Raw genomic sequence first — 12,451 nt, 5'->3', positions numbered from 1 at the left:
AGACTTCACAGACCCCAGGGGGCTCCAACCCTCTGTTCCGCGGCCTTGTCGGGGTGCTAACACCACCATGCTCTCCACCCTGGCTGCCCGAGGGGCCGTGGCTCTGTCCCACCATCACCCAGGGCTGGCCCAGGGCCTGTGCACAGCAGGGCTCCATGCTGGGAGACTGGATCAGCCGACCCCTGCCATGGTCGAGGGCAGGGGCAGGTGTGGCTTCTGAGACCGTGAAACAGCACCCTGCGGCTCTGTAAAGTTCCCTCTCCTCCACCACAGCCACTAGACGGGGGATGCCAGGTGTGGCCAAGCACAGACAGCGTCGACCTATAAAGCAGCCGGCTCAGTGGGATCCACTCACCAGGGTTGAGCGGGTCAGGAAGGGCCAAGGAAGAGCCCAGGGAGGACAGAGCCCCGGAGGTTGCAGGGGCAGCGTGCCCCGGGGGATGAGTGGCACTAGATGCTCCCAGCATCCCTGTCACCTAGAACCACCCTCCCCTCCAGCCCAGGCTCCCCCTTCTCAGCTGGGTCCCCAGGGGCCTCGGCACCATGGTGACATGACTGGGAGGTGCGGAAAGGGCACCTGGAATGATGGGGTCGTGAGAATTTGGCGAGGGGGGACCAGACACCCAGAGTGGGGTCGCGTGAGCTGCCCAGTGGGGGTACAGGCCACCCAGGTTGCTCACTCCGAGCCTCCCTGTCTCAGCCTGGAGACACTCCACGGCCACACACTCTGTCTGTCCTGCCCCGTTCTGGCCCCAAGGTGCCTGGGCTGCTGAGATGTGTAGAGGAGAGAGAGTCCTGTGGAGGCCCCAGGGGCCCGAGGGCAGTGAAGGGAGGAACGGCCGTTACAGTGCGAGCACCAGGCCCTCTGGCCGAGCGCGCCCACGTCTGTGTTCTCCAGTGATCTCTCAGCACTTCTGCCTCTAGGGAGCTTCAAAGCAGACGCCATTCTCAAGGCAGCAAACCCAGGCTCAAAGGCCTGTGTGGCTGCCCACGGCCAGGAGGGGGTGCTGGGAAGGTGACTAGGCAGGGAGAGGGTGTCTGCCTCTGCAGTGAGGGGGGCTGTATCGCCAGGCCCACGATGGAGGGGGTGTTCATGGCCTCTGAGGACACAGGCCAGCACATGAGAGGTCAAGGGGTCCGAAGGGGGCAATGCTGGGGAGTCCGGAAAGGCTTGGGGGTTGCAGTGGGCAGGGCCGGAGCTAAGGGCTGCAAGTCTGTGCGCCTGCCCTGGGGCAGAGATGGCGGTGGAGGGGGTGTGGCGGGGGCACCTCTGCGCCAGGCTGGCTCCGTGGGTCCACCTGGGGCTGCCTGGTGGCAGGCCCGAGTCGGAGTGGGCTCAGACAGCCCTGGGCTCGGCCTACACAGCCCCAGAGGCCCCAGCTGACCAGGAAGAGTCCAGGAAGCTAGAGCCAGGAGCCGGCCAGCAGGGGCTTCTCCCACAGGGAGAAACAGAGGAGGCCGGGGGCCTGGGCGGGGCTGGATGCACATGGACCACCATGCAAGGCCCGCAGAGGTCTCCCCACCCAGGGGCCCCATCGGTGAAGGGACAGAGCCAGCCCGGGCCGCCCCGCACGCACCTGAGATGGCCTGGACGGCCACGCGGAGAAAGCCCTTCACCTCGCCCTTCTCGCTGACGATGGCCACACGGTGCACCAGGGGCACGGGGTACAGCAGGTTGCTCAGGTACACGAAGGCCCTGGGGGAGGCAGAGGCCACGGTCAGGGCCAGGCCGCTGTGCGCTGTGACAGGCGGCAGCGGCTGCACGGCCCGGGCTCACGACACAACACTGCAAAGCAGAGCGAAGCGGGCAGCCAGGGCGGCAAGCAGCAGGGCGGGCAGGCAGGCGGGGCACTGCGCTGGGCGGGGGGGGGAGGGGTCCTCGGCCGCAGAGGAGACGGGAGGAGGCGCAGGGACGGGGGGCACGGGCGCCGGCGGGAGCAGAGGCTGTGGTGAGGGGGTGGGCCGGGGCGAAGCCCGCGGCCTGAGCACAGAACAGCCGAGGAGGGAGGTTTCAGCCTGCTTCAAGGAGGAGGACCTGGGACCCGCCTCCCTGACCTACGACCCTCACACTGGTGCTGATGTCCCCCCCGCCCGTCTCCCCACCCGTTTCCCAGTGGCCCCTGACGCTTGCTCACGGACCCCACGACGGAATACGCCTCACGGTTCCCTCTGAGCCCCTCCAGGAACACGGCGGGTGGGAGCTCCATGATGTCAGTAAAGCCAGGGCACGCCCCCTCACCGGGGCCCAGGGGTCCGGCTGAGCCCTGAGGGACACCCCAGAAACCGTGGCACTGCCTGGCACGGCCCCACCAGCTCCCAGGGTGCCCAGAGCCCCCCCTCTCCTGTGCAGCTCAGCTGTGCACCCAGCTAGTGCCAGCACAGGCGGGACAGAGGCCACGTCACCCCAGCGGTGCCCCTCTCCCTGAGCCGGCCAACGAGTGGGAGTCACACGGGCAGCCAGGAGGACAGGGGGTCCCTGGAAGAGCCTTGCTGCCCCGCCGGGTGGGCGGGCTGCTGTGAGCACAGCTCCTCACCATTCGGGGCACCCTCCTTTCGGGGGTCACCCTTGCCCCCCACCCTGCTCTGCCCTCCCCTCCAGCCCAGAGGAGCAGACCTCGGCAGCCCTGAGCTCGCTGGGCTGGGGGTCCGGGGTGGTGGTCCCGGGGGAGGGGCACGGCTTGGGCAGGATTTGGACAGAAGAGGGTGGGAGGCGCTGGGGAGGAAGTGCAGAAGGAGGGGTGAGGGAGGCCCAGGGCCTCGGCCAGGGATGGGGGAAGGTGGGAACAGAGGTGAGAGCAGCAGGGAGGACAGTGGAGGGGAGGTGGGAGTCTGCTGGCCAGGTGGGCGCTGGCCCCTGGTGCATGGCCAGTGGGGGGCGGGGGGCGGGGCTGGGAGGACAGGAGGAGAGGCGTGTCATCCCAGGCACCCTGCCCCTCGCCCAGGCTGAGCCACTGATGTCGCCCCACACTGAGAGCTGCAGGGGCCCCACTCTGGACCCCCTGTGGTGAGAGGCACGGGGAGGAGCTCTTCCCCAGGGGCCCTGATTCCAGGCCCTGGTGTCCTCTCTCAGGTGGGCTCCGTGTCTTCCCGCCACCCTCCCGCCGCAGGAGGTCGGAAATCTGAGCACCGTCCTGGCTTTTATCTCAGATCCATCAGTTCTACCTCAAAACTCTCTGAAATCCGCCACCCAGCCCATCACCCCTGGCCTCCCACCCGCTTCCTTCACGGCCTCCACAGCCGCCAGAGGGGACTCGAGGCGCGACCAGACCCCCCCCCGCCGTGGCCCCCAAACTCTTTGTATCCAAGAGGCACCTGAGCCCCTGCGGCAGCCCCACCCGCCCCGCTCAGCCCCGCTCTGGCCCCTGGCGCCCATCTCCCTGCTCCTGCCACTGCCCCCAGCAGCTCCCATCTCCGCGTCCAGGCCGCCTTCTGCGCGGCTCTCCCTGTCTGTCTGAATTCACTCGTGGCCCATTTCTGTTGACTGCTTTTCGCTTTCTGGGCACCCACAGGCCAAGGCAGGCCCCTGTCAGGGGAGGGTGTGCTGCCTCCTGGGCCGCCCTCCTGGGGCTAGAAGAAGCCCCTCTTCCCCAGCACAGTGCCCCTTCCTTCCACGAGCTCTTCGAGGGCACGGTGTAGACAGATGGTGGGGGCACCTCTGCCCATCGCGGGGTTGGTGGGGGCCTGGGGCTCCATTGCCCCGACCACCCACTAAGGCGAGCCCCGGCCCTGGTCCCAAGAGGACATTGAGGCCACAGCAGCAGAGGGCACCAGCGGGCAGGGGACGGCCGGGGTGGGCTGCTGGCCTCATCCAGCACCCACCTCGGGACGGGACGGTGGTGGCCTTCCCTCGCCGGGCACCCGGGCTCCTGACCAAGGGCCTTTGATTGACATTGGGAGTGGGAGGGGAGCTACCATGAAACGAGCAAAGTCAAGAGGTCCAGAAGGGGAAACGGAGGGGGCCCAGGACTCAGGCTGTGGGAGGAGGTGCAGACCCTGCTCTGCCCCTGCGCCCGGAGGCCTGTCCCCTGGGTTGGGGCACTGCCCAGCCACCCCACCCTGCCTGAGAGAGCTTAGGGAACTGGGTAGGACAGCCCCAAGCTGCAGGGCCAAGTCAGCACCCACCCTCCAGCAGGTGGAGGGCCTCTTCCCCAGGGCAGGACCCCTTCCCCGGGGCACTGCCCGCTGCAGAAAGCCGGGTGTCGGGAGGCTCCCAGGAGCCCCAGGCACAGCCAGAGGGAGGGGCCGCGGCCTGCCCACTCCACCCGCAGCCTGCAGGGAACCCACAGGAGGACCCTCAGGGAAGGCGGGGACACCTCTGGCTGTGGGCCAGGCACAGGGGTGCTTAATCTTCACAGCTCCCCCGAGGGAGAGTTGAAGGGCATCCAGGGCCACCTGGTCGGGATGGGAAGCCAGGCGCAGGGCCGCCTCAAAGCCCCCGGCCCGCCCAGGGCTGCCTTCCTGCAAGGGCCAGGGGGCAATTCCACAGGGACTCCAAGCTCCCAGGAGGCCACTTACAGAACCCTGGAGGCGACCCAGGACCGCCCCTGAGGGGCAGTAACGGAGGGGCAGGAGGCTACCACTCCCCCTTTTTGAGTCCGCAAAGGCCAGGCCAAAGGGAGTCTGGGGCACTGCACAGAGAAGTAAACTGAGGCAGGCGCCAGACGCAGCCCAGGTCATAAGCAAAGGCCATGGCAGGCGGGCCCCCTCCTGGCTCCCCCGCAGGGCCTCACCGCTCCACAAACCTACCGTGGTCTCCCAGGGGGCGCTTTCTGCCACGTGGCCCACCCGTGAGCACAGACGCCAGGGTCCCACACATCAGAGGGGGCTACGCCCCTCGTATCCTGAGGCTCAAACAATCCCATTGGCAGCCCACGAGACTGAAAACTCCAGTGAAGAAACCATATGTGCCTGTCCCTCCGAGCTCACGGGGGCGGCACTGGAGCCCCCAGCACCCCGGGCGGCAGGTGCGCCCGCGTCTCCTCCGTTCACATCCCAACACGGAGACCAGGGCCCCCTCACCAATGGCACATCTTAGTTGGATTGGCTGCGTCTTTCTTTCTTGGGGGCACAAATACGGTGCTGGAGAGCTAAGACGCCGCGCTAGAGCTGGTGAAATACGCCATTCCCGCCCCATTTCACAGGTGAAGAGACGGAGGCTCAAGGACATTAAGGAAGTTGCTGGCAGCAGAGCCCCAGCTGGCATGAGACCCCACAGGCTAGCTCCTGTGCAGCTCCCAACCATGCGGACACCACACACCCCCCGCAACCGGCTTAATTAATGCAGCTCATTAACTAAGTAAATCTAGCCTTTCTTGATCTTTCAGGATTTCCTCATGTCAGATGGGAAAGAAAGCCCAGATACTTCTGACATTGAAAAACGGCAGGGCCGGGGGCCTCGAGGGACCCCTTGGCTGGAGGTTAGGGATTTACAATGAAAAAGACGCCTGGAATCCACGGCCACACTCACTCCCTCTGAACTTCATCACCCGGCTGTGGGACGGCCTGCTCTCACGCTCACTGGGTGGGTTCGCATGCAAATCCAGCTGCGGCTCTGGGGCCGGTGCTCCCAGAGGCAGAGAAAGAAGCCACACTGGATACTCTCTCCTTCCTGCTGCCCCGGTCCCCGTCTGACTGGTGACAGTGACGGGTACACTCATCCACAAGGGACCTCTGGGGGGCCCAGCAGCCACGGCCCCTGCTGGCAGCACCAGTCTCGAGGGCAGGGGGCGGGGGCTGAAAGACCCCAGGCCCACCCTGCCTGGCAGCCCCAGAACTTGAGGGGATGGGGCCACGGTGCAGAGGCTGGGCCTCCCCCTCACTGCCAACCAGGTGCCAGAAACAACCTGACGTCAGCACCCACCACCCTGGGCCAGAACAACCCAGCCCTGTCCAGAGGACCCTGTCGGCCACGGCGCACCTACCCGCACACGGGGTGGCTCGGAGCCTCGCGGGGGACGATTCGGGCTGAGCGGCTCGGCACGCAGAGCGCACCCAGCTGGGAGCTGAGGGCCCAGCCTCGCCAGCCCAGACGGCACAGAGCGGACACGGCGGGTCAGTGCTTTCCCACCCAGTCTTGAACACATCCCTTGGGTGGTCGCCAGTCCCCCTTCCCCGGGACCCTCCATCCCAGACAGTCACCCCCTCGCCTTCCTCTCTCTGCAGCCCACCCGCCTTCTGAAAGCCACAGTCTGAGCAGGGAGGATCATGGGGGAAAACGGAGCCCCCAGGCCCACTTCCTCCACCTGGGTTGGCCCATCTCACCTCCCAGTTCACTGGTACCCAGACCGCCAGAGGGAGACCCCCCCGGGGGGCTGACCCTGGACTTGGGTGAGGAGCCCCGGGTCAGGACGGGGGAGGCCCCTGCCGGGGGCCCTGTTCACAGAGGTGAGGGCACCTTGAAGCAGGCTGAGACCCGCCGGAGAGAGAGGAGGTGGCAGAGCCGGGGCTGAGTGTGGGGCAGCGCTAACCACGAGATTGGTGAGGTGCAGACGCATGCTGGGGCCCGGGAAGCCTGTCCGAAGGGAGACAAGAGTGGGCGCCCCCATTTCGCTTAAGCCTTGGAGAGAGAGCCAGCGGCTACCAGAGGGAGAAAAGGAAACCAAGGACGGGGTCCTTCTCAGGGCCTGGGCCTGCACAGCTGCTGCGCGGGAAAAGCCAATTCTTGCCAAACCAAAAAGATCAGGACGTTTCCAGATGAACCCCTCGCAGACGGCCACCGTGGGGAGCTGGCCTCTCACTCGTGGCTTTGGTTTGGCTTGGTGGTTTTGTCACATCCCAGATCCACAGAGGGGGGAATGTCGGAAGGATCCAGCTCTTTCTGGCTGAGACTGCGAGAGCCCACCCCCGTTTCTCCCGGTGTCCTCGCCCCCGTGTGCCCCGACCCCACGCCTGCCTGGCACCCGGCCACCCTGGCCCTAGCGGCGGGGCTTCCTGAGAGGCCTGCGTGCAGCTGGCCCTGGGGCCGCACCTCCCCCTCGGGCTCAGCAGAGCAGGAACCCAGCCGGGGCGTCTCGGAGAGAGCCACGCGGTTTTGTCCAGTGGGCCAGCATCTCACACTCAGGGAAGAGTAATCAGAAGAAATCCATGACGCGCCAGCTGAGAACCTGCTTCCTTCCAGGAGGAACCAGTGGGGCCTTCACTGCACCGCCCGCACCCAAGGGCTCCCAGTGCAAACCCCGCTATCTGGGGACCAGCCTCGGCCTTCAGCTTTCAGTACTGGTGCTGCAAGGTCAAGACTTCCAAACACTTCCATCAGTCTAGCCCAAGGAAGCAACCTGAAACTCCTAAAGAGTGTGCCGTTGAAGCTATCTTACACCTTTGCGTATACGTAAATTCAGTTTTTGTGAGCTGAATTTCCTACTACTACAGCTAGGTTTCTAGGCCCTTCCTTCACCTTCCTGCTTGCATTCCATTCCATGGTCATAGACATAAGGATGGACTGGGTACGCCCAACCTGCCTGCAGGGCGGGGGGCCCCCGCTCCCCCCCTGAACTTGGCCTCTCTCTTCTGTCCAAGAAACTGAATCATGGGTTCCTCTGCAAAGGGCACTTTCCCATGAGGGCACGCGGCCACCAGCACCGTCTCCGGCACTGGGGGTCAGGAGGGACAGGACGCCCTCACATTTAGACAGAGATTGGCTCAGAGAGAGGCCGGGCTGCCCGGGACCCAGGGCCTCAGAAGGAGGCCCTTCCACTGCCCGGGCACCTGCCCTTCCTTCCCTGCCCCCCAGCACGGCCGGCTCCAGCTTCTGCCCCTCTCCCCACAGAGAGGGTAGGGGCACTGGGAGCAGACCAGGACCCTCCATCTCTTTTGCAAAACAGTGGAGGGAGGGAAAGCCACGCTGGCCGGTGCGGAGCGGTGGGGGGCGCCGCAAAGATGCACGGCTCCACCTTTCCGAATGCCTCCGCGGGCCCTGAACGGGCAGGGGCGTTGCTCTTCCCGAGTCCCGGAGGCCTCTCTGCGGAAACAGGCCCACCAGTGAGGAGCCCGTGCCCCGGGGCACCCTGCCCTCCTCCATCACTGGGGCCCCTCCAGGAAGGCCAGGAACCCCCGCGCCCCCTCACGCCCTGTCCTGGGGAGGCCCCGCTCGCCGGGGGCCGCGCCCTGACGGCGGTCAAATCGTGCCCGCAGCAGTGCTCTTGTGCGAAAGAGCTGGTTCCTTCCCAGCATGCTGTCCTCGACCTCACCAACCTTCCTACTACACTGAACAGGGGGGGCCGGTCGTAAAACGGGTCCCGGCCGTCGCACGGCACGCGCTCCGGAAAGACGTCGTCCTCCAGGTCCTCCTCCTCCCCCACGCTCTGCTCCTCCGCAGGCTCGGCAGCGTCGGAGTCGGGGCTCGAGGAGGCGGGGGAGGGGGTGAGAGCAGCCATGCGCTCGCTCATGCATGTGTTGAGAAGAGGGTAGCTGTTGCAGCCAGAGATGACTGAACTGGGGTTAGTACGACAAGACAGAGAGAAGTTAACGCCAGCTCCTCGGGGGCGGACAGGGCGGGGCAGGGGCTTCCGAGGAGAACCCAAACCAAACACACAGACCGTCGAGGATGCTGCCTCGACAGGCAAGAGAGCCAAAGTGCCCGGTCCCCAGGCGTGGGAAGACACCGCACGGGGGTCAGTGTAAAGCTCCGGAAGGTTCCGGAGGGCACCGGCAGGTATGGTCCCGACCAGGTGTGGCTGAGGCCGGTGAGGGCCTCGGGAGCCTGGCCGCACTGAGGCCTCAGGAACCTTGCCCCGTGGGGGGCAGGGGCCGGGTGCGGCCCCCGGACCAGAAGACTGGGGACATTAGGCGTGGACTCTGAGCTCTGGGAGGACACGGCTCCGCCTCCCGCTCACACCCCACCTGAAAGCCTGACCAAGCCTCACATTCACACACACGGACAGGTGTCACCTGACGGCCATGGTCCCGGAGCGGGGGTGGGTGGCGATGCTGAGACCCCGCTCCCTGGCCAGGGCCCACCGATGTGTGGAGAGAACTGGCCAGGGGGCTCAGACCAGGAAGGACCAGGGCCGGGGAGTCGGGATGGAGAAAGGCATCTGGCCGGCCCACTCCTCGTGTCAGGGCCAGGGCCCAACCCTGCGCTGCCCCCCACCTTCTCTCAATCTCTCAGCCTGGGGGGAGGAGGCGCCTACCTGCCCACGAGCCGGAACCAGGGGAAGCGGTCGTAGAAGGGGTCTCCACCGGTCACCACGTTGTCACAGTCCTCGATGACGCTGGAGGGCACCTCGGCCGCCCGGTCGTACATCTCTCGCATCAGGTCCAGCCGCTGCCTGCAGGGCAGAGGTCAGCGTGGGCCCCGGTGGAGCATCCTGGGGTCTCAGGCCCAGCACGGCTCAGGCCACAGCACCCTGCTCAGGGTCACCCACGGCTCAAGCTGGTTTGACAGGAGGACCCTCTGGGGTCCTCGGAGTCAGCCGACCGTGGCCAAGGGGCTTGCAGTTCGCTCACGCTCCTGCCTTGCCTGCTCAGGGTGGTTTAACACGTTCCTCTCGGCCCCCGTGATGGCCGCGGCACGTCAGCCGGGTGGGGTCGGGGACCAGCCCCGCTCAGGACGGGGAGTCGGGGCACGGAGCCCCGGAAGTTCGTGGGGCAACGGGCAAGTTGTGAGAAGACACAGGAAACAAGGCGTTTTAGAGGCTATCCCCCGGAAAACCGGCAGGTGGTGGGAGAGACGCAGACGTCTCCCTCGGGGTCTCAGGTGCAACAGGAGGGACGTGGGCTGGTGGGGGACGTCCGCCCTCCAAGAGCAGACGGCAGCCCAGGAGGACGGGGCAGAGGCAGGCACGTGTCTGTGAATGCGCGTGGGTCAGTGCGTGTGCCGGGGGCGGGGACCTCATAAGAAGGGAAAGCGTCTGCGTGTGAGGGTGTGTGAGCGGAATGGAGCGCGTATAAACGTGTCTGCGTGCGTGAGCGCGTCGTGACCACGTTTTCCGTTCTCTGCATCTCATGACATTTCCACATCTCTGGGGGCCACATCACTGCCCCCCGACAGTGAACAGCCTGTGGGTGAGCCCACCTCCACACAAGCCACCACCCGCCCCTTAGCCGACTTGCACGCCAGCCGGCTCCCCAGCCCTAAATCACCTGGGCACAGCCCGGGCCCGAAGCCCGCAGGCGTTATGCTGACCAGCCAGTCCTCACTGTTCACCCTGCCCTGCTTTGCCCATGAAAACCTCGCAGAGGCCGTGGCAAGGCCCTCCTCTCCCTCCTTGGCCCCCGGACGGCCCTGTGCCCACGCGCCTCTCGTTTCTAGGGGCACTTGAGCAACAGTAAAATTGTCTTCAGTGGCAAAGAGCCGGCCTGTCACCTTCACCCAGAAGAGCCAGGCGCACGTCACGGTGAGCGTGCGGGACCTGAGGTAGAGCCGTAGGGCAGACACCTCCCAGGACACCTGGCCCACCTCCCTGGGGCCCCCACCCGGCCCTCCTCCACACCCCCCTAGGTGGAGGAGCCCCCAGCTTCCTGCAGCGCCTCACCCACCCCTTCCTCCAAACTGTGCCACTGCTCTGGTCGAGGAGAACATGGATTCTATAACGAGGCTGGATCCTACTTACATTTTTTCTTCTGATTTTAAAAGAAATCGAAACAGGAGAGACCGCTGCCTGGACACATGCGCCCCTTGCATCCCACGCCCGCCTCTGTCTCAGCGACCTCGGCCCAGGCCCGGGAGCCTTGCATCCCACATCCGCCTGCCTCAGCGGCCTCGGCCCAGGCCCGCGGAGCCTTGCATCCCGCGTCCACCTGTCTCAGTGGCCTTGGCCCAGGCCCGCGGGGCCTTGCATCCCGTGTCCACCTGTCTCAGCGGCCTCGGCCCAGGCCCGGGGAGCCTTGCATCCCGCGTCCACCTGTCTCAGCGGCCTCAGCCCAGGCCCGGGGAGCCTTGCATCCCACGCCCGCCTCTGTCTGTTTCAGTGGCCTCAGCCCAGGCCCAGGGAGCAGCCCCGCCCCACTGCCCACCGCATGGCCCACCCGCTGCACCTGAGCTTCTCCAGCGTCCAGTAGTGGGTGGCCCCGTTCTTCTGGTCCTGGACCTCCACGGCCACGATGGTTCGGGGGAAGGGGCGAGTCTCTCGGTCTTTGGCGGCCTCTGGGGGCAGCAGGTCAGGCGGCAGTGGGGAGTACAGTGTGTCCGTAAGGAGGACAAACTGGAACTGGACCTGTGACCGGTGAGGAGGACGCCCGTCAGCCCCGGGGAGGGTGGAGCCCAGCCCTGGAAGGGCCTCCTTCCCGCTGCCTGTCCCTCAACCGTCCTCGGAACCTTCCCGCCGACTCCACCTGGAGAGGAGGCTCCACCTGCCCACCGGCCTGCCTACGCGTCCCGCTCTGTCAGTCTGGGGCCCCCCCCGGGAGGCGGCGCAGCCTGGCACCGAGGCCCGGCAGGAAGCAGGACGGGTGATGCCCGCCCTCTGAGGCACAGACAGCAGGGGCAGGCGCAGCGGCAGGGGCCCACCTTCTTCTTGAGCTCGACGCTGATGGCGTTGGCCTCCTTGAGGAAGATGGCGTTGCCCCACAGCAGGTCCCGCAGGGACGTGAACTGGTACCACTTCCACTTCCGGAAGGCCCAGAGCGCCAGTTCACACTCCCTCTCCGTCCACTGGACTGCGGGGAGAGGCGCACGGGGTCATCACGGGGCTGCGCGGGTCCCCAGCTGCACACTAACCCTGCCGCAGGGGACGACCCTCGTGCCCCAAAGAGGCCGCCGGCTCCCCCAGCGTGAGCGCCAGGGTCCTGAGAGTCGGGCTGGAGCTCAGCAAGGACCTGGGGGGCAGCAGTGGGACGGGGGCAGGAGGGCAGACCGGGGCTTGTCCCACACACCCTCTCGGGTGGACGGGTCCAGCCGGGGGAGACCCGGTCACATCAGCACAAAGGTCCCGACCAGCTGACCGGAGGCCGAGCTGGACGTGAACACCCTGCCCTTGGGCCGCCCTCGGGCCCCCAGCGGCGAGAGGTCAGCCAGTGGGCCGCTCAAGCAGATGCTCCCAGAGCGGGTCCCTTGTCCAGGGAGGGGCACCAGCCTCCCTCGGGCAGGACCGGGGTGAGTGGACGCAGGGCACCCGCCTGGGAGCACCCACCCGCCCCGTCGTCCTCACGCTCCAGGCCGCCCCCACCAGAACCAGCGGGTGGGTGCTGCTGCAGGCCGGGGACCCCAGGGCAAAGGTGCCAAGCAGCTGACCTGTGGGGAGCAGCCCGGGGCCGCCTCTTTCCCGATTCCCCTCCGCAGCCCACCTCCGCGCGGGACAGGGCCCCTCACCTTCATCCTCCGGCCCCTCCTCCTCCTCATTCACCTCCGGGTAGTACCGGGAGTCCATCTGCTTCTGCAAGGCCTCCAGCTTGCTCTCGTAGTCCTGGCGCAGAAGCGAGGCTGGTGGCTCCACGTGGAGGCCGGCCCGTCGCCCCCGGCCCTCCCACCCGGGCCCGGGCCCAGGGCGCCCGGACCAGCCCCAGGCCAGCGGGC

At 66.7% G+C, this 12,451-nt stretch overlaps 1 protein-coding gene across 1 annotated transcript in view; it reads right to left on the bottom strand.

Annotated features, from left to right (window-relative positions):
- KIF1A (kinesin family member 1A) overlaps window positions 1-12,451 on the bottom strand; it is a 66,856-nt gene that overhangs the window by 27,192 nt on the left and 27,213 nt on the right. The window contains exons 21-26 of the mRNA XM_024760604.1: window positions 12,248-12,341; window positions 11,447-11,595; window positions 10,975-11,153; window positions 9,129-9,266; window positions 8,191-8,430; window positions 1,578-1,696 (exon numbers count right to left, since the gene is read on the bottom strand). Coding sequence (XP_024616372.1) covers window positions 1,578-1,696; window positions 8,191-8,430; window positions 9,129-9,266; window positions 10,975-11,153; window positions 11,447-11,595; window positions 12,248-12,341 — 919 coding nt within the window. The remainder of the gene's footprint in view (window positions 1-1,577; window positions 1,697-8,190; window positions 8,431-9,128; window positions 9,267-10,974; window positions 11,154-11,446; window positions 11,596-12,247; window positions 12,342-12,451) is intronic.

The sequence above is a fragment of the Neophocaena asiaeorientalis genome, unplaced genomic scaffold (genome assembly GCF_003031525.2).
Source record: "Neophocaena asiaeorientalis asiaeorientalis breed wild unplaced genomic scaffold, Neophocaena_asiaeorientalis_V1.1 scaffold185, whole genome shotgun sequence".
NCBI lineage: Eukaryota > Metazoa > Chordata > Mammalia > Artiodactyla > Phocoenidae > Neophocaena > Neophocaena asiaeorientalis.
The sequence above is the reverse complement of the archived record's forward strand: the minus strand, read 5'-3'. Positions and strand labels throughout refer to the sequence as shown.